Source organism: Megalops cyprinoides, chromosome 8 (genome assembly GCF_013368585.1).
Source record: "Megalops cyprinoides isolate fMegCyp1 chromosome 8, fMegCyp1.pri, whole genome shotgun sequence".
NCBI classification, from domain to species: Eukaryota; Metazoa; Chordata; class Actinopteri; order Elopiformes; family Megalopidae; genus Megalops; species Megalops cyprinoides.
In genome coordinates this window covers 7,398,362-7,418,368 of record NC_050590.1, presented here as the reverse complement: position 1 = coordinate 7,418,368, position 20,007 = coordinate 7,398,362, and the positions used below count along the sequence as shown (strand labels likewise).

Here is a 20,007-nt window from a genome sequence, read left to right as displayed (position 1 = left end):
AAACAGCTGTAGCATGTGAGCCATAGTTAAAAAAAAATATATATATGATTTTCCCCTTTGTGACTCTTTTTTGTGAGTAAGTTGTACATATACCAACAGAGAGAGTTGTAGTTTTTAGAGTATATTAAGAACATTGAAAGATTTCTTTCTTTTTATATATATATATATATATATATATATATATATGATGAAAAAGAAAATGAAAATGAAGTTTTACAAATTTCAGTTAAGATGCTATTGTGCTTTAGTCTTAGAGCAGAGGTGTCAGACTTGATTTCTGGAGGGCCACAGGTGCTCTGTATTTCAGTACAACCAAATTACAGGACTTAATCAGTTTCCTTCATCCATTTCATTATCCGTGGATACTTAGCATTGTCCATTTCACAGTAAAAGAATTAGAATCAGTAGAATTTCCCAAGTTACAGGGCAATATTTTAAGACAGGGCATACAGTCATGAGCTTTATCATGCGCAACACTGACAAAAAGAAGTCAAACTGAGTAAATTAAAGCCAGTTTGAGAACCCTGGCATAGCTGTGACCCTCCAGGAGTCTGACATACATGAGTAAATACAGGAAGCACCCTCCTGAGGGTTGATCCTAAATGTACTAAACCTATGAAATGTGTGAAAGTTGTCTGTGTTCTGCCTTTCCCCGTCTCCGAGCCGCGCTTAAAGGGAAAGCTGGTAAGATGCCTTTAGGCGTCAGTTTTTCTTGCAGTCTCCCTTCTCCCCTCTCTCACATTTTCACAGCGCACCTCTCAATCTGAAGCGAAGTGAAAAGAGTCCGGTATGGCCAGTGCTCCCAGTGCAGAGGGCAGGGGGTTGTGTATGAAGGGAGTGGCTTGATCCGAAATGGCAGGGGGGTCTTTAGGGCAGTGTTTCTCAGTCCTACTCCTGGAGCCCCCCTGTCCTGCATATCTTCTATCTATCCTTGCTCCAAACACACCTGATTAGTGTGATTAACATGCTCTTGATTAAATCAGGTGTGCTCAGCTAATCAAATGTGCCAGTGATGAGTTCAGTCAGGTAGGTAGAGCAGGGAAAGATGGAAAACGTGCGGAGCAGGGGGGCCCCCAGGAGCAGGACTGAGAATCAGTGTCTTAGTGTGTCATACAGCGTTAGGAGACGCTCACATACGTTTTTTGCTTTTTTTTTCTCCTTTCTGTTCACATGTGTGAGCAGAATTGGGCCGGGTCCGAGTATTCCTCTTCCTGGAACACCGTCGTCTCCGGCCGCTCTCTTAATCTCCCTTTGTGGAACTCGGCCAGACATCCATCCTGCCCTAGGTGATGTCAGAATTTGATTGTGCTGTGTGTTTAATCTGTTAGCCAGCTGTCAGCTGGGTGTCTGTCTGCGGGCCGGAGAGACCGGCTATGCCGTATTGGAGCCACACTCACTCTCACAGCCCACCCTCTGCATTGGCTTTTGCCGGAAGATTCTGGTGTTTGTTTGGACAAAAAAAAAAAAAAAAGGAGAAGTCTGGGATTTCAGCGTTTGGCCAAAGCACAGCTGGCCATTAGTAACATACTGTGAAAGCTGCAGTAGCAGTCACAGTAGCATTATCATTTTACTCTGAAATTGTATAGTGGCGCAGACTGAACATCATTCAAGCAATTACAGTAACACCGAGATAAATTTTTAGGTACCTCAAAGTTTTAAATAGCATTTCTTGGAAGAAAATTCACAGAACAGCATTAGTCCATATAACTCCTTCTCAAAGTAATTGAATGGGTTTTTAAGAGGCATTGTAAATATGAGAAAATGGGAACTGGGGCCATTTTAATTCTCAAAATGTTATGCGGCAGACCATTCACTTTTGAACAGAACTCTACTCTGTGAAGAATAAATGAAATTCACGAGTTGAAACTTTTAAAATGATTATTTTTTGCATCCTTCCTTCAGAGGAAAGAAGGAGCGTGTTGCTGTTTTTTCCTCCAAATGGCAATGTTAATTGTAAATACTGACGTATTAGTGTTGTATATTGGTCTGTGCCATAAACACTAAAGCAGGAGGAGTGGAATGTGCTGACCCATCCCCATGAGAGCTAGGGCGATCACCTGGATCCTGGCTGGACCCTGACATACTGGCATGCACAGGGACCTGCATGCACACACGCACACCTTGGGAAGGTTGGAGGTTAACTACACCGCTGCACTGAGTCCTGAGTTATTCTAACCCTCACAAAATGTGAACAAAAGCTGTCAGCCTGCAGTCGAGAGCAGTCAGGCAGTCTGCCCCACATGTGCGTGCGCAAGACTCCACCCCTGCTGTGCATTGCAATGTCACTCTTTAACATCTCTGACTGACAGCTCGGCACAGGGGTAGTACACCCTCAGGATCACCTTGTGTTTTTACTCTAGTAAAAGAAAAACAAACGACAAAAAAGAAACAATACGTACATCTGTAAAAGATAAAGATGCATGCTTATTTTCTGAGGTTTCCACTCTTTGTACTGTAGATTCTATTTTGCTATCGTGTACCTGTAGATTATTATTTTTTTTAGAAAGGGGAAGATTTATTGTAATGTGGTTTACCACACATAATGAGGATACTTTTGTAATGAAATTGAGGGGGCAGTTACTGCTGGCAGGTGTTGACATGATGTCCTTTAGACTTATTTTTGTACCTGTGAAGTAGGCTTGGTTTCAAAAGGGAAGTACTTGTTGCAGTGGTTGGCTGTGTGCATATGTAACCCAGGCCCCCTCCCATACTCAGTCCTTTGGAAAGCCAAAAGCTTGTTATTTATCCATTTGAGCAACGTGATGTTGTCCCCCTGCGACCCTCTTTGTAGCGTGTCCTTGGATCAGAGAAGAATTTTGTTCTTTCGACAGGACGGGAGCAACATTGCATAAGCAGAGATGAAATGAAAGAAAAAAAAAAAAAAAGCTTTTTCCCTTGTAACTTTGGAAAGGCAGCTGGTTTTATTACCTGGAGGGGAGAGAGATCTTTTGAGAGTACAGACCCGGGCTGTGGTGCATGCACCCAGTTGTTGTATGGTCTGATTTGACCTCTTGAGGTAAATCCTCACTGATGACATGCCTGACTGTCAGGTGTGGAGTAAAAAAACAGAGTGGGGGGGGGAGCAGTGACTCCCATAGCAGAGCACTTAGGTGTATCTCGGCTTTCACACAGCGGAAGCCCTCTAGCCAGCATGAGGTTCTTGGAGCTCATACTTGTAGGGGCTTCAGACTTGCATGTTCCTAAAATCCTGCAGCTTGTAAAGTCTGAGACTGGAGTAGTGACCGTTCCTTGACATACCTGTCTGCCCCAATAAAAGCATTGTGTGGGATGGATGTCATGGCCCTGTTTAGGCCTGGTGTGGGCTCTCTCCCACTTCATCTCTCTGGAATGTTTCTTTTTTTGCTGTTGTTTTCAGCTTATCCCAATGTTGAGTTAAATAAAAACCTTTACAAAAATGTCCTTCAGGACAGGGCTTAAAATCCTACAGAACAATGACTAGGCTTCTCCTGTGGGACATTTATGTCGAAGAAATGTCTTTTTAAGTGTATTAATGTGTTTCTCTATTCTTTACTGTCTTCTACTCTTAAGTACTTGTTCCTGTCGTTTTTAAACTGGTGCTTAGTGTTGTGTTCTTTGTTCTTTCTCGAAGCTTTTGTCTTTTTATATAATTATAAATACATATATATCCTTTGTTTTTCCTTTCATATGAACTTCAATGATTGTTTAAAATGTTGCATTGATTTTTTTTTGTTATTGTTGGTCTTTTAATAATAAAAAAAAAACAAGGTCAGTAATTGTCATTTTTTTTTAATATACATAAAATCCAGTTTTTCATCAGTCACATCAAAACAAGTTTCACCACTGTCCAAAAGTTTATTTTCCAGTTGCTGATCTCTGGCCACGATCAAGTGCAAAGGGTTATGTGTAAGAATTACACGGGATATATCAGTTAATATTCTGTGCTGGATTTATATTGGTTACAATCTTTATTCAGTTCACATGCTTCGTAAACCAGCATGCTTACTCCTAACCACTAGCTGAACACCATTTTTTTTTTTTAGCCAAAAAAAATGTACCACATTAGAGTTGGCTATGTTATGAGCCAAGTCGAATGTTAGAATCGCCCCTTTGTTGTCGTTCAGCATCCCAAGCTTAAGTTGTCTGCATTACAGTATCTCCAATGGCAAACAGAGTTGCGACATGTCCACTTGTGGTGCAAGTTCAGTCCTCAGCCACATGAAACCACAGAGCCGTGGCTACTTTTTATATCAGGTACAAGAGGAGGCTGCTGCTCTTTGTTTCAGGGCTGTTCCTATTGGGGATAATGACAGTTGATGTGACTGTACTACACCACCACCACCCCCCCCCCCCCCCCCCCCCCATGCGCAGACAGAACCAGTCACATAATTACAGGCCCTGCAGCAGCCTGTGCATCACCCTCCTGTGTCTCAGCATTGCTAGGTTACGGAGTAATGCAAACCAGCCGCCGTCCGCACTGCGATGCGCAGCTCGGTTCTCAGATATGAAGGCGGCCTTTGTTCCAGGGCCCGCGGGCGAAGGAGGGCCCGGTTACCTGCTGTCAATCCCAAAAACCACTTCACTCACCCCCGCACGCTGCCTGAGCTCCGACGAAGGAACCAGACAAACTCCCGAGACGGAAATCTGGCCAAAAACGAGCTTCCAGAGGTGTGAGAAAACGATTTAGCTCGGGTAATTAAAGTTCCAAAGCGCATTCTTCTGCGGACACGCGTCTCTCCCTATGAAATGCAATATGCCACACTGTGGGAAAAGTACTTTTCTGTTGTTTTTATTCTTGCATGGCAAAAGTAACATTTTCACATTTTTTTTAATCAATTACAGGACAGTTTTGACAGAGGCAAGATTTCATTGAATGGCTGTTAACATTTTAATTAGACACAGGGATCAAAAGGCATTTGTCACACAATGGATTGATAAAGGTGCGACTTTCCCCATCCTAGTTCTGTAGTGTGAAAACAATGCCGGGGGGGGGGAGATGGTCTACAGATGCCCAGGCGAGAACACAAACCACATGGAACCATTTCCAAATGCAATACTTTTCTCTGAGGCCACTGCAATCATGGATTCTCTTCAAATCACTGACAGTGAAAAAAATGCAGTGCCTGGATGTTACACGCCGAGTGGGAGTCCGAGGAGAATGAATCGGCTGGGAGCCGACCCACCAATGGGAGAGGTGGAGGGATGGTGTGGGTGTATCAGCTTGGGCGGTGTGAACTACACCTTAACTCTCATCGCCTGATGAAATTCCTTCGATCTCTTCCTGGTCACCCCCAATCGCCATCCAGAAAGCCTTGGCAACCTGAGAGGCACATAACACTTGTCGTGTAACGGAGGAAGAGCTATCCAAATCCTCCATAAAACATGAACACTTAACAATCATGTTGTATCAGTCAGTCACTACCTTAAGACTTACCTTACGTAGCCAGAAATGCCAAAAAGTATTTCAGACTCTTAACCAAACTTTGCAGAGCAGGTTTCTTTGCACTGAGGCACACGGTACCCTACTCTACGCTGCTCCTCGATCTGGGCCATAAAAACTGGTTTTGGCCTTAAACCAGGAAAACGGTAGCCAGTGAATCATCGATAGTCTCCGGAATGGTCTTTTTAACCGGGTTGTGGTTATACAGTGAACAGCTGGACACCTGTTTCTCTTCCTGAATTTTCACTGTTTATTACAGCGCACATCCCTACCTTTTCTGCATGTTCCTTCCTCTGCTCATGAGGCAGCGTGGAGGCTTTATCTGCGGAGGGAGAGGGAGGGTACATTGGATACTAGACTTTACCCACAACTCTATGAGCTGGTCTGTGTAAAGTGTTACTTATTTCTTAAACTGGACATGTTTTTTTTTTTTTTTTTTTCCAGAGCAAGCTCACAAATTTTACTTGTGTAGCAGTGTTTCTGCTGGGGCTGAACAGGCTCTCAGGCTTTCAGTACTCTGCTCTTCAGCATATGGTCTCCACATACAGCACCAGTCAAAAGATGGGGCGCACCTGATTAAATAACTGCATTGCATTGGTTTACTGCATTTCATTGGCTGTGTACCTGTACTCTGCACAATGACAATAAAGTCGAGTCTAATCTAATCTAATCTAATGGGAAACATGCATTCAAGGACATTCAAGGACAAGACAAACATAAATAGTGAAGTTGATGCCTATATGTGCATTTCTTTAAAAAAAAAAAAAAAGTTTTTTTAAAGAAGAATTTAAAATGATCTCAAAGTTCAATTTTGAATTGATTATAACACTTTTTTGGTCACTGCATAATTCCATTTGTGTTATTTCATAGTTTTGATGTCTTTACTATTATTCTAAAATATGAAAACAGTAAAAATAAATAAAGAAAAGTGTGTCCAAACTTTTGACTGGTACTGCATGACATGACCACATCATTAAAAATGTTGTGACCCCTACAACCTTTCCAATGAAAATGCACACCATAAACTGCGGTACATATAATCAGTTATTTCAGGAAGTGACATGGGAATAGATTCGCAGATCTGTTCCCCATAAATGTAATCTGTGTGCCTGCTGAGTCTGTACCCTTCATTTGTTTCAGCTTGGTGCAGAGGTGCTCGAAGTTCTCCACGTCGGTATCCCCGATGGTGAGACTGGCTAGCTCTTGGATGTCCATGTCTATCGTGGGATCTGAGAATGGACAGACATACCAATCACTGCTGATGCCTGCAGACTGCAGTTACGGATCACCTTATTTTCCATTTTCACTACCAGCTAGGTTTTAAGGGATTCTCAACAACTACGTTACGTTTACATTGCATTATTGGCATTTAGCAGACGCTCTTATCCGGAGTGACTTACATCAATTACAGGGTTTTACAATGTTATCGATTTATAAAGCTGGACATTTACAGGGGCAATTGTGGGCTAAGTACCTTGCCCAACGGTACAGTAGCAAGGCCCCCGTGGGGAATCGATCTGGCAACCTTTCAGTTACCGGTCCTGCTCCTTCACTACTACGCTATACTGCTGCCCCCCCCCAAGCTAGTATGGGGCAGGAAACATTTTTCCTATCCTCTAGTCCTGTGTCACACTCCACCCTGCCCACGTAACTCAGAGTCCAACAGCATGATAGGAAATTACAGTGGTTTGGAGTGACTGGAGCACACTCACCCACATGTGCATCCCCCTGTGATCCGCTGTTCACGGCAGTCTCGGTCCTGTCTGCACCAGAGCTGTTCTCTGCACCCTCTCCTGGAAGGTAGGAGGACTGACACAGACAAGACAGAACCAGATAATTCAATAAGGTACTAGACTCATCCTGTTAAAGTGGGCTCCCACAAAACAGATCAATACAAGAAAGTTTGTAAAACTATTCATTTAACTAAAATATCAACAGGTCAGCATCAAACCAGCAGCAGTAAGCTGTTGGCAGCCTCCATTGACTCATTTTAAATGTTTCAACACAAGTATGGGTATCTTGGGGTGTATCAAGGTTAGGGTTAGGGTTAGGGTTAGGGTAGGGCTAGGGCATTATTAGTATTCAATTCTTACAATGTCTGGCACAGTAGTGACATAGAACACTGTATATCATACACTGAGACTACTGTATATTTAAGGCTGTAGATATGTATCAGCTATGGTTGGAAGAATCCTACTTGGGATAAGGTTTGTGGGGATTAATCTGTTCCAGAGGTAAGGTGCTTACAGATGAATCATGGCTGGGCCGGGGGTTGTTGTGTCGGGATGCCACCAGGCGACTCATCAGGCCAAACCCTTGGTTGTGCTCTGTCAGACAGACACAAAAAGAGTGGGTTTGAAATGGCATCGAACAATACAGTTTCAGCTGAAATTAAAGGGAAAAAAATGGTCAGAAAACAACCTTTTCAGAATGCTTTCAGCACACAGAAGCTCCTAGATGGTGAGCTATGTAACAGAGGGCGTAACTAGTCATAGGACAGGGAGTCTTCATGAACCATTTAATAGATGGAGCAGCCGATGAGGTGCTAATTGGCTCGTACTGACTTGTACCAAACAAAAAAAAAGTCTTTGCATTCTGCGGCAGGACACTGTGATTGGTTTAAATTAGTAAGTTGATGACAACACTTGATAGCTCCATTCGTTTTGTGGTTCGTGAAGCCTCGTTGCCAGGTCCGGGAGCTGGCGGCTGTCAGAGCGCACTTTGAGTCAGAACAGGAATGCACAGCAGTCAGCCTGGAAGGTGAGGGGGCCGAGAGTGCTTTTCCAACTGACGAACAAGAACAAAATGTGTCAGATGGGCTTATATGACCAAGAAATTCTGGTTGACTAAGAATGCAAGTTGTGGTTTGTCTGTCCTATAAAACTCCTGCTCCCAGCAGTTTGTGTGTTACCATTTATTGGACTGTAAAACTGTCCATCAAACAGGGACTCAACATACTTCTGGCTGTGAAATTTGAAGATTGGAACAGGTTTTTCTGATGCACAGATACAGCATAGATTCACTGATATTTAAATCATCATGTTGGCACATACTATTCACTGAGCTCACTGTTCCAGCCAACCCCCATACTATAAAGTGATGAGAATAAAAACAGCATTGACAATAAATAAAACAAGCCCAAACTGACAAGAAAAAAATACTGTCAATGTTAATTCAACACTGACTTGGCAGCAGTGTAGAACGGCAGTAACCAAAAGGGCTAGGAGGACTTGTAACCAAAAGGCTGCCGGTTTGATTCCCCGCTGGGCCACTGCTGCTGTACCCTTGGGGAAGGTACTTAACCCAGAATTGCCTCAGTAAATATCCAGCTGTATAAATGGATAATATGGAAAAGTTGTAACCTGTGCAAGTTGCTCTGGGTAAGAGTGCTAAATGACAATAATGTAATGTGTTGAGGAATGTGCCATGTAGAAACACTTCCTTAGAATATGGCATAGTAAATCAACACCAGCACCCTACCATCCTTCATTTCCGCACTTGACCAAACATTGGCATTGAGTGCCTGGACGATCCTCTTCACCCCAGTCGATTCCGGGAAATCGTCTGTGTAGGTGCACAGAAAGAGAGAATATTACCCTGTGTTTAGAGTAAGGGTACGGCACATAGGGCAAAACTGTTGTTGAATGTGCTCGCTCGTTTGGAATTCGGTCCCTTGTCTCTCACCATCCTCATCCGGCAGATCTTGCGGGTTTAGCTCCACCAGTTCAAAGCCGTGACTCAGACACCACTGGTGTGCTTGCGGCCTGCTGACTCCTGAAAGGTAACCGCACTGATCAGCACATCACCTCCGTTAACACACCGACAGTCAGTCCTGTAACACCAGCACGCAAAATACCGCATCGGCACTGTGACACACGCCGACACACGCTGTAACGCCACAGTCCTTTGTGCACTGACACTGGGCCAAGAAAGGCGAGGTTGGCACTCACCACTGTCACACACATGGTCACACACCAAGATCAGCACCTCTGGAAGCAGGTCCTCCACTACAGGTAGCCAGGAGTTAACCCGGTCCAGACCTCCAGACTGAGAGACACAGGACACCAGGGGGTTAAGAGAAAACACGCTACAGCAGTAGGCACACAAGACACTTCGAACACTTTTCACTCACCACAGCGCTGTCGAAGAATACAATGAAGGCCTGCATTGTCTGTGCAATCTCATTGGTCATCTGGAACGTACTGGGTACCACACAGAGACTGACGTTTGCTGTGTAGTACTTATTGTCGATGTTCCAGGGATACCATCTTACTGCCCCCTGCTGTTGGGAGGCCTCAGGCAACGACCCTCCACCGAGGATCTCTGAAATGAGAGATGTTGGCATTGACGTCTAGCAATTAAAAGATGAACAGAACTGTTTGCTTCCATCACAGCTAATACTCTGTTTGGATCTCGGAGTTCTTTTATTTCCTCACTATCTGATCTTAGTTGCTCCTCATCTTCAAACCCCACATTCATACAAATGTATTCGTAGTCCATGTTTACTCTTTGTTTTTCACACACCCTGAAATTATTCTGTTGTTACTTCCACTTTGATATCAGAAGTAAAGATAAAGTTTGTTGCTTCTGGCACAACTTCACTGACACACACACACCCACAGATAAACAGGAAGTGCAGTGTGTCGCCAATGACAGGGTGGTACAAGGCCAATCAGGGTGGTGTCACCATATTTGTGTCACAACACAACAACCTGCTGACTGTGAGTGAAAAAAAGAACAACAACCACCCTATTAAAATAGACAGATGAGTCAGACATCTCTTTTTGTCTGGTTTGCACTGTTCTTCCACGGTACTGGGTCACAGTGGACAGTCTGGTTGTATTTATGCTTATGGCATGGGCAGAGGGGGACATAAGTCTGACGATGGAGGCCAAGTTTTGTGTGTGCAGGCAGCTGACATCTGGTTTTCCTCAAGTAAAGAGGAGAGGATTAGTAGATAGTCTTAAAGGGCAGAGCCAAGCTCCTGCTTGGCTAAGGCACTTGAAGAGCTTGCTTAGAGTGCAGACAGAGCCTGGGTTCGAAACCAGTTTTGTCATTTGCCGACAATGCCTCGGAGCCCGCAGCGCCAGAAACAAACGGCTTTGTTCTGCCAGGGATGGGGTGGAGATGTCGGCAATGGGTGGCATGAGCGTGTATCACAGGATTGCACTCACTAAGCCTGCACTTCTGTGCAGAGCTTTCCGCTATGAGACGAGCATACTGTACAGCTGGCAATTCCAAACTGGGTGGCGGGGGGGGAGGTAAAGAAGCATTACAAAAAATGGGACAGAGTCTGTAAAGATACCACTCCAACTCTGGCCCTGTCTCCCTGTGGAGAGAGCTCTTTGATTGGCTTTTTGTAAAACGCTCATTTTCCTTTGCCTCTTACTTTCATGGGTTAGTAATCACAATTCCTGCCTTTGGCTATTTGCTACCCCATGCCAGTACCAAAAATGTCTGGCCCTGTTAAGATTGACGCGGCAACCGGATAGTTTTATCAAAGGAAGGGATAACAGACACTTTGTTGTCTGCTACTGAGCGCTGGTCAAAGTGTTGCCGCCTCAACAATCTCGGATGAACACCACAAAAGAGGATTCGCTTTCAGCCAGGAACTTCCAGTTTCATGCTCCATATGGATATCATTATTACTCACTACTCTTTTTTCCAGTTTTCTATTGTTCCCACCACCTTCACTTTCTCAAACCCAGTATTGTCATTGTTTCTTTTTACTGTATTCCTGGCTGGATGGAAAACCTGACGTTTTCAAGGCTGGTAAAGAAAAAAAACCTAGACATTACAGTGTTCTTGAAAAACAAAAAACACTCCCAAACAAACAGGATGGAGTGTCCTAATACTGAATTTTACTTAAACTCATACGGTTTCCCCACAGCTTTAACACAAACGAAGAACAAGGACAAGGGGTTTACGAGAATCGCAAACCACCTGGCCATGCTATCCTCTAAAACTCCTCTAAACTACACCAGAAACTGTACAACCCAAATCTTAGAATTCAGCCTGATTCATTCTAGATTTGAATTTATATAAAAAAAAGAACACCACCACTGATCATGCCCACAATTTAAGCACGGTTTCGTGATATAAGTAATAAACGCCACCTGATGTGAATAATGTATAATTTGGTAAATTGAATTTCCTACAGATGCAGTACCCATGAACCTCAACTAAACACTGCCACCTGCTGGATATCTTACTCGCTTACAAGTCAAAGTAAAAAATTAGCCAGCTCACACAAGTCACAAGACAAACACTTTCATCTATTTAGCTAGCTAGTCTAGCTAACTATACTTCTGAATTTCCCTTGGTTATCAAACAACTTAATTTCATGCCAGGAGAGGGAGATTTACCTAGGCAGCAAGCTAGCTGTAGCTAATACATGACAAAATGTTTGCCGTTAGAGATACAATGAACATTAATGTTTGGTAGCAAGCTGTCTAGTTAGCCTCTTTAGCCTGCTGTAACGGTAACGATTCTGATAACAGATGCATCCAGCAAGCTAACTAGCAAGCTATTTTAAACTCACAGCTGCGTTGGTTGTTAGCTATCCTAGCTACCTAAATTTTAAAACCATTTGATTTCTGTTTAGATTTTCAAGCAAGAGCAAGTTAGCAAACTGGCATAGTACCTGCTGGTAAGTGCAGGCAACTTGGCTAACGTTAGTTAGCTAGCAGACCCTCCTCTTTCTAGCTAGCAGGCTAGCTGGCTAAGTGGCTACCTAAGCTACAGACTAACAATAAATTGCTGGTTAGCTACTTACGTTTAACTAACTCTTCCTCCTTAAACCCAGGATCAGAGCTGGTGATAACGGCACACGGCACTGTTGTCATATCGTCTTCCTGGGAGGCTGACATGTTTCTAGGCTGTCAATTGTAAACTGCAAACCAAATATTCTTTATTCCCTCTGGGATAACATAGCCACACAGGCAAGGCGGACCTTTTACACTCTAACCCACAGCCGGGGAATCACTTCCGTGTGACGCTGACTGACGTCACCGCCCCCTTAACTACACTGTTAGCAGGCTTGCTAGCCTACAGAAGTAATTGGATATTAGCTGTTACGTTGCATTAAAAAAATGCTGTGGCAAAAACATGATAAATGGTTGCTCAGTAAAGCAGTATATTCGGTAAAGTGTAAAAAAGACCAAAATACATAATAATCCGGTTAATTAGTTTGCTAAGTTAGTTCTACTTTCGAGTAAAGAAATGGGGGAGATGACAGGCTCGGCGTCTTGTTTATATAGATACGGTTACCTGTATCTTGTTGCTATGGGCAGGTGAATAAAATGTGAAATATAGCGAACGCTTGATATGGGACTTGTCGTTGGTTTTAAGATTTTGTACAAATAAGAATAGTGTTTTTATTCGTCATCTGTAGACATTTTAACGTGTTTTCCGTAAAAAAAATCTCAAGATTATTATGTTGTTAAGCATGTGGTTAAAGAATTTAGAAGGATCTTCTGATAAACATTTTCCTGAAGTTATGTAAGATATTACTGCATGGTCATTTTGTTCTAAAAGTTAAATATTATTTCTTCCTCTTGAGTTAGAATAAATATTCTGTTTTGAAGTATCAGCTTACAGTAGGAGAGAAACTGATTACTTGTATCAGCACTGAAATGCTGGTCACATAAAACAAATAAGAATATAAATAGCTATATGAAATAAAATGCGGTTTTTTAATTCCTAAATGGGAATACAGATCACTTTGCAGTTACTATGCGCCATAACAAAGACTTGGTCTAAAGGGGCAGTGGAGTCCCGCTCCACCCCTACTTTTATCATTAGAATTTTCAATTCAGCTGTATCTGCCCGAGTGGGGTTTGATCATTTGAAATTCAGTATAGAGTTAATTAAAAAATATTAAATATTTATTAAATAATAATAACGCATATTTATCTCTCTGCCCAGCTCTCTGGAGCTTAGACACAAGAAGAACTGAAAGAGCTATGCAGCAGGGGTGGACTCATCATTCAGAGGGGGTGGCTCAGAGTGGAACCATGCTGAAGTGTGTGTTGGTCTGTATGGAGAGACCTCCAGGCCTTGGACATTTCTATTTGCATGACAGCGACTAGCATCAGGGTCGAGACTGTAATTTTATTCCGTCTCTCTCACAGCTCATGTGTAATGACAGATTTGAATGAACGGATTTTTTCCCATTGTTTATGAAGCCATACATACAAAGTATTCAAAGAACTCTGCTGCAGACACTTATGTGTATAACCAGTGTAATCAAAGATGAGTCCTCTGTGATGATATGACTTTATATGTCTTGATGTCCCTGACACGGTCTTTTTCTTTTTTTGCTGTGTAGCAATGTAATTGCTTTCTGCTGTCATGTTTGAAAATTTAATCTTGTTGTCTGTCACTGTATATTTGTGGCACCTTACATACGGTTCCCTGCTAAATTGAGGTCTACTGTCTGTTGTGCTCTGATGAATATGTATTTGCAGAGGCGCGCTGAAGAATATTTGAAGACGTTGAACAAAGGGGCGCTGATCCTTCCCTTCACAGGAGACCTTGAGGAACAGACGGCTTTCGAGATTGCAGAATGTAAGAGGACATACAGCTGGACTGTGGCATCAATGAAGTGCAGCAGGTCACCTTAATGAAACAAAATGAAATTCAGGTTGTGGCATTGTATGACCCATTAAACCTACTCTAGGACAGCCAGTGGTGCTCAACAGAGTTGAAAAATTGTACTCAGGTCAGGTTTTGCAAAATGAACAGAAATGCATACAGACTGCACTTATTAATATTGTGTCACAATAAATCGAGCCTTTGCTGGATTCTGTCCTTGATTATCCAATTTGTTTTTTTTTTTCTCATTTCTGTCACACTGTTTCATTTCATTTCTGTGTGGCTGTGCCAGGCATGCTCTGTGTCAGAGATGATAGCGCTGTGTGGGTGTGCTACTAACACACTAGCACACTGTATGAGGTGTGACGGATTGAATATACTGGTGGGAGCCTCAGTTTCAGAGCGTCACATTCAAGCTGCCCCGGAGAGGGCTTGCTGTGTCTGCCTCGCCTGCCCACAGCCTGTCTCCCCTGGGAACAGGTGGCCGTTCAGAGGTGTAGTGAGGGAATGGGGCTTGTGACCAGATGGGTATAGGTTCAAATGTCAGGTTTTATACTGCTGTTTGAAGTGTTTATTTTCTGAAATTAATATCCAGCTGCATGAATGTACGTTATGTGAATTATCCTGGAAAACAAAAAAAAAATCCTCTGACAAGCAAGTATATGATTTTGATGGACTGGCATCAATCCTATAGTAACAGATATAGCACATTCTTTAAGGTTCCTGAAAATTGCCAAAGAGATTTGGCTTAACGGACAGGCCTTTTGAATTGATTTCCCTTTCCTTCAAGTGCTGTTACTTTCTAATTTAGCACAAGGCAAAGGCGGCACTGACTGTGGATCCCCTCTTTAACCCGGATCTCCGTAGGAAGAGAGCTGTAATGAACCAAGCCCCCGGAGCTATGCAACTAAGCAGGAAGTGCAGTAAGTACAGCCCATAAGTAGCCTTCCTGTCCCTGTATTCACCACCAGAAAGACACCCTCTTAGGCATGTGTCATGTATGGGCTCACCATCCCAAAACGCCCTCTGTCTATGCGCACCACTCACCAACACCATGCTGTCTGTCTGTACCCTCATTCAGACACGTATGGTGGTGGCAGTTGTTTTTCACCCCTGGCAGTTCAATACTGTTTATAACTATGCATTATTGCCGCACTTTAATAAGGTTGTGTACTCTCGGTAAAATGCCTGTTATCATGGCTGCTCATGGCGACCATTGGACAGCATGCTAACATGTGATATTGCACACAATTATCTCTAATATGGGTTGCTTTATTCCCTTCTCTCAGCAGATGAAGATGTTGGTTCTTTTGCCTATATCTGTAATTGGTCTGGGGCACTAAAATGAAAACCCAAATGAGTTTTGGCAGAGCTTTCTTAAGGATGGATTTTGAAACAGACTGCAGTAGACTGGCAGTATACAGTATATGTTTACAATGACCAGTCAAAAGACATTGGCATGCAATGGAATTTTCAGTAACTGAGCACAGTGAATTTTTAGCAGTTGTCAGCCACGTGGTATGCATAGTATGAACCAGTATGGACATGAAAACAATTCATGTATTGAAATACATTTAAAACAAAAAGAGGCAATTTAACATTTTAAAATAGAAATGTTGATGCACTGAAAAATCTAAAAAATCTTTACTCTGACTCTAAATTGCAACAGCTGGAACATGACATATGACAAATCAAATCAAATTTGGAACTGTGTTGGTGTGTATGCGTGTGTGTGTGTGTGTGTGTTTTCATTATTTTCTTGTTTTTAAAAAGTGTGATTAATCGCAGTTAATGAATGATGTTTTTTTCACTGCTTACAGTTAAGCAGAGCTGAAATTTCATAAATGCTTGATTTGGGATATGAGAAATTCTTTAAACACACTGTGCAAGTCTATTAATTAGACTGAAAAATAAAATGAAATAATGAATACTGAAATAATTTGCTTAGGGTACTGCTTCATTTTTTGTCTGCAGTAAATAAAAAACTGAATTTGTACAATCCACTTTTTTCAATAGCAAAAATGGGCTTTGATTGATAGAGTACAGTGTGAAAGGAAATGATTGCAGTACTGCCTCAGTTGGATTAAGTGTGAAGTTTGCACCACACTTGAGGGATTATTGGGTTTGCAAGCCTGTGGCCATGTTATTGGCACACCATTCCCATTGTGTAAGCTTACTGTGTGTATGAATTTTTCTATCACAGTATATCGACTTCCTGCTCCTTCCACTTAGCTGAGTGTAGCACATCAATAGAGGCTTGTTCATCCTACCGAGGAGATTTGATTAGGAATTATTACAGGAATTATTACAGCTAACTGAGACGAATTGGATGTTATTATAAGACGATGGACTGAAATCTGTGGCGCCGTCCGTTGTCTGAAACCCGGCAAATGAGCTGCCGGTGGCTGTCACCTGCGGTGGGGGAGAGTGATGGGAGAAGTTTAAGTTAACAGATGACTACAGTCAGCATCCTCACAACCTGGCGATCGGGACATGAAGGTCAGCCAGCGTGCCCATGACAGCGAGAACATTTGTTGGTAAACAAATTAATCTTTCCAAAGGTCGCCATTTGTTTCAGGGTTCTTTTTTTTTTTTTTTATCTCCCTGCGCATTCTCGTCCCCTCTCTCTCCCGTCTCCTGCGCTTGTCATGAGGAATGGGTCCGGGGCTGTCAGTCCCTTATGCGGGGCGAAACGCGAGCCGGCTGCCGGGCTTCGCAGAGCTGCAGATTGCAAGATATCAGCATTCTTCAAAGGGAGCCGGCGCCTGATTGCTATGCCATGGGCTGCTGGTTTACAGCTGTCTCAGGACAGGAGTGGGTACCTGGCCCTGCATGCCAATAGGATGGGTGCACGCTTCCCCAACTGGCACCCACTGGCCCTCTGCCCGCCGCCTCACCAGCTCCGCAGCGTCAGCCAGCCATTCTTTTCGGCTGCCTTCTGTACCGGGGGGGGGGATGGGGGGGGAAGACAACTTTAACTTTTTTTTTTCTCATTTTTGTGTCATCTTATGTTTTTTTTTTCTTATTTCAGCGCTGCCTAAAACAGATGTGTGCCTTCCAAAAAAAAAAAAAAGAAAAAAGAAAAAAAAAAACCAACAAAAACTCAAAAAAAAAAAAAAAAAAAGCTGGCAACTGGCAAGTGCCTCTGTTTCTTTACAGAGCTCAGCAGCCTGAAAAAAATCAGGGGAGGGATTTTGAGACCAGCAGAAAAAATATCGGGTTTGCTTTGCATGTGCCCAGCTCTTCAGTTTAAGAGACTGTGCTGGTGGTGTGCTATTCTGTGCAAATTCTGCCCTTTAATTCCACTGTAGGGAGGCTGGGTGCTCCAACCAATATGAATGTGTAGAGCTTTGTCCTGGACAGTTTTGCTGTCATGAGTTTATTCATACTATTGTCGCTGGTCCTCCAGAGTAGAAAATCTTCATAAAAAGAGGAATCCTGTGGAATGTCATACCAAGGTCGTAGTGTTACATTCCATTCAGCATCGATATGACTGCTGTCTTGGAACTTGTTGTGTGAGTAGAGCACCCAGAGAAATAGCCATATTATGCACTCTTTGTTTATGTGTAAATAAGAAATGATTTGTTTGAATATGCAACAAAGCGGGGAATTTTAAATACTGCCTGACTGCATGTTATTAAAAATATTTCCAACTGTATGTTAGAAAATGCCTGCCCTTAATTTGTACGGTCATACAACTTTACCCATCACAAAAATGAGTGCCTTACATGAAACAAATGATGCGCGGTATGAAATATCATTAGATCAGAAGAAGCATGTAGCTGTGTAGTGACAGTACAGACACACCTTTAAACACTTCACTCTTTTGCGATTTACACTTTCCTTGTCAAACCAGAGATGAGTTGTAAACAGTTGCGACGCAGCTGGCTGGGGTTTTCAAATACACAGACCATCTGATGGATTCACAAATAAATTTGTGGGGGTGAAAACTAATGTGGTGTGGCGGAGGTGGTGGTGGTGGTGGTGGGGGGGGGGGGGGGGGGTTAATTACTGTAGCTGAGAGTGGACACGAAAGAATACTGTCAGAGCAATCAAGCCCCAGATCAGTCCAACTGGAAGAAACCACAGAGAAAAATGTAGCAAATACCGAAATTGTCCTCCAACCATAACTGACCAGAACCATGCCAATTTGTGATTGATAGCTGCGGGGAAGGAGCTTATTGGCCAGTTTACAATGTCATTAGCTGCTGTGTCTCAGCTCCCACACACTTTAATGAATGCAGAAAATCTGTTAGTTGTAATCATGCACTCACAACCACACACACACGCACACAAGCAAAAAAAAAAAACAAAAAAACACATATTTACTGACATCCACAAGCTGCCACTGCTCTGATTAATGGATGGTCGTCTCCCTGCTTCATAAAAAGTTTGTTGTGAAGAAAAAATCCAGCCAGTGACCCAGAACTAATAGCATTCTACTTGTGCAAGCAATCGAACACAAAGTGGTGCTGTTATTTCCAGTGGTGGCCCGACAGTGATAGAGCCCTGAAGGCAGGTCGTGGTGAGGCAGGGCGGCAGGTTAATATTTTGACCTTCAGACCCCTACCCTCTGTGTCCCCTTGCTGACCTGGGACCTGCAGTGCTGGGGACACAGACCTCCACTCACTGATCGCCACATTGCAGGATCAACGTCCATTCAGACTGTTTTGCTTTGTGTCCCTCGTACATGGCTCTTGAGCTGACAATGACCTATAGACAGAATGACATTTTCTTACAGCAAGTTATGAAGTTAAATGAAAATCGCAGTTTTTTTTTTTATTTAATGAAGGGATTCAGATCTTAAAGAGCAGCTGGGCAGGTGTGTAGATTACCTATACTTGAGATGCATTGCTGTTGGTCACAAATATTCAGAGTATGCAGCCCAATAAAAAACTCAGAGGGAAGGAAGCTGGAAGTAGCAGGAGGGTATCTGCTCTCACTTTCGTGAGCAGTGACCTTCTTGTTTTCTGCTCTCCAGGTCCAGAGTTAGAAGGTGGTCACCTGTCAGGTGTAGGGGGGGCAGACCTGTCACCTCTGTCTGCCAGCCTCTGCAGCGGGCTATGGGGGTGCTTAGGCCCCCCCATAGCCCCCATAGCACCCCCCCCCCAACCTATACAAAGACAATGGGAATGGAGGTTGGACGTGTTTTCGCGCGCAGTCACACTCATTCACTCACGTGATCTTGAGACTGAATACTTGTTACAGGCATTGGCAGCCTGGTAGAGAAGGCTGTTTCCCTTGGCAGTGGATGTGTGTGTGGCTTAGACTTCCAGTGCAGTGCCAGGCCAAGCCCCCCCCACCACCCCCCTCCCCCTGCCACCCACACACACACAGCTTGAACCCTGCCAAGATGGGTCAGCACAGCTCACACCGGCTCAGACTACCGCTCTGTTCACATGCGCAATTAGAACTTGAGGGGAATGGTGATTACTCTTGCGTTTTCGGTTTGAAACGGCCGTGAACATTTCATTTCAAATTGGGTTTATTGGATTCCTTATCGACCCGATAAATCCCTGCATTTTGAGAAATGGAGATAATTAGCTACTTAGTCTTCACGGAAGTGATTACGGATATCAGCAGGGATATTACATATTGATAGCCAGCTATTGAGTTAGGGGCACGCGAAACATTTTCCCTGAGGTGCAATGTGTTTGATTTCAGGATTAAAAGCTAGTAGCTGCGTGACCATGGGTGACTGCATTTAAATCAAATTAGCAATACAAACTCCTCTACAATATTGGGGCAAAGTCATTTGAGAGCCTAGGTTTTACTTTTTTTTTTTTTTTTTTTAGGAAATCTGTACAATTGTTTGATCCTTTTATATTTCCATTTTTATTTATAACTGAAATAGGACTTACATACACTAACACATCCTATACACTCCACCCATGAGTATTGTGCCTAAGGACTAACACGGTACGCTTCTATATATACTAGCATAGTGCAAAGCAGCCTATATACACTAATAAAGTCTGTGTGTACCATTACGC

At 43.1% G+C, this 20,007-nt stretch overlaps 1 protein-coding gene across 1 annotated transcript; it reads right to left on the bottom strand.

The window, feature by feature from the left end:
* Positions 1-4,840: 4,840 nt before the first annotated feature.
* Positions 4,841-12,337, bottom strand: aagab (alpha and gamma adaptin binding protein). Its single transcript, XM_036535607.1, has 10 exons — positions 12,195-12,337; positions 9,552-9,742; positions 9,370-9,466; positions 9,104-9,193; positions 8,900-8,983; positions 7,667-7,746; positions 7,132-7,228; positions 6,544-6,648; positions 5,692-5,741; positions 4,841-5,299 (listed from the first exon to the last, which is right to left on the bottom strand). Exons 1-10 carry the CDS (start codon positions 12,286-12,288, stop codon positions 5,222-5,224), a joined length of 966 nt encoding a protein of 321 aa, XP_036391500.1. The 5' UTR covers positions 12,289-12,337; the 3' UTR covers positions 4,841-5,221.
* Between the last annotated feature and the right edge of the window lie 7,670 nt (positions 12,338-20,007).

What these genes read in the sequence shown, in the direction of transcription:
- aagab (XM_036535607.1), bottom strand. Translation starts at nt 12,288, where the DNA reads ATGTCAGCCTCCCAGGAAGACGATATGACAACAGTGCCGTGTGCCGTT. An exon ending in AAGTGCGGAAATGAAGGATG is followed by an intron (nt 7,747 to 8,899) that starts GTAGGGTGCTGG and finishes TCTGTCTGACAG; the next exon opens with AGCACAACCAAGGGTTTGGC. An exon ending in GGCCCAGCCATGATTCATCT is followed by an intron (nt 7,229 to 7,666) that starts GTAAGCACCTTA and finishes TGTCTGTGTCAG; the next exon opens with TCCTCCTACCTTCCAGGAGA.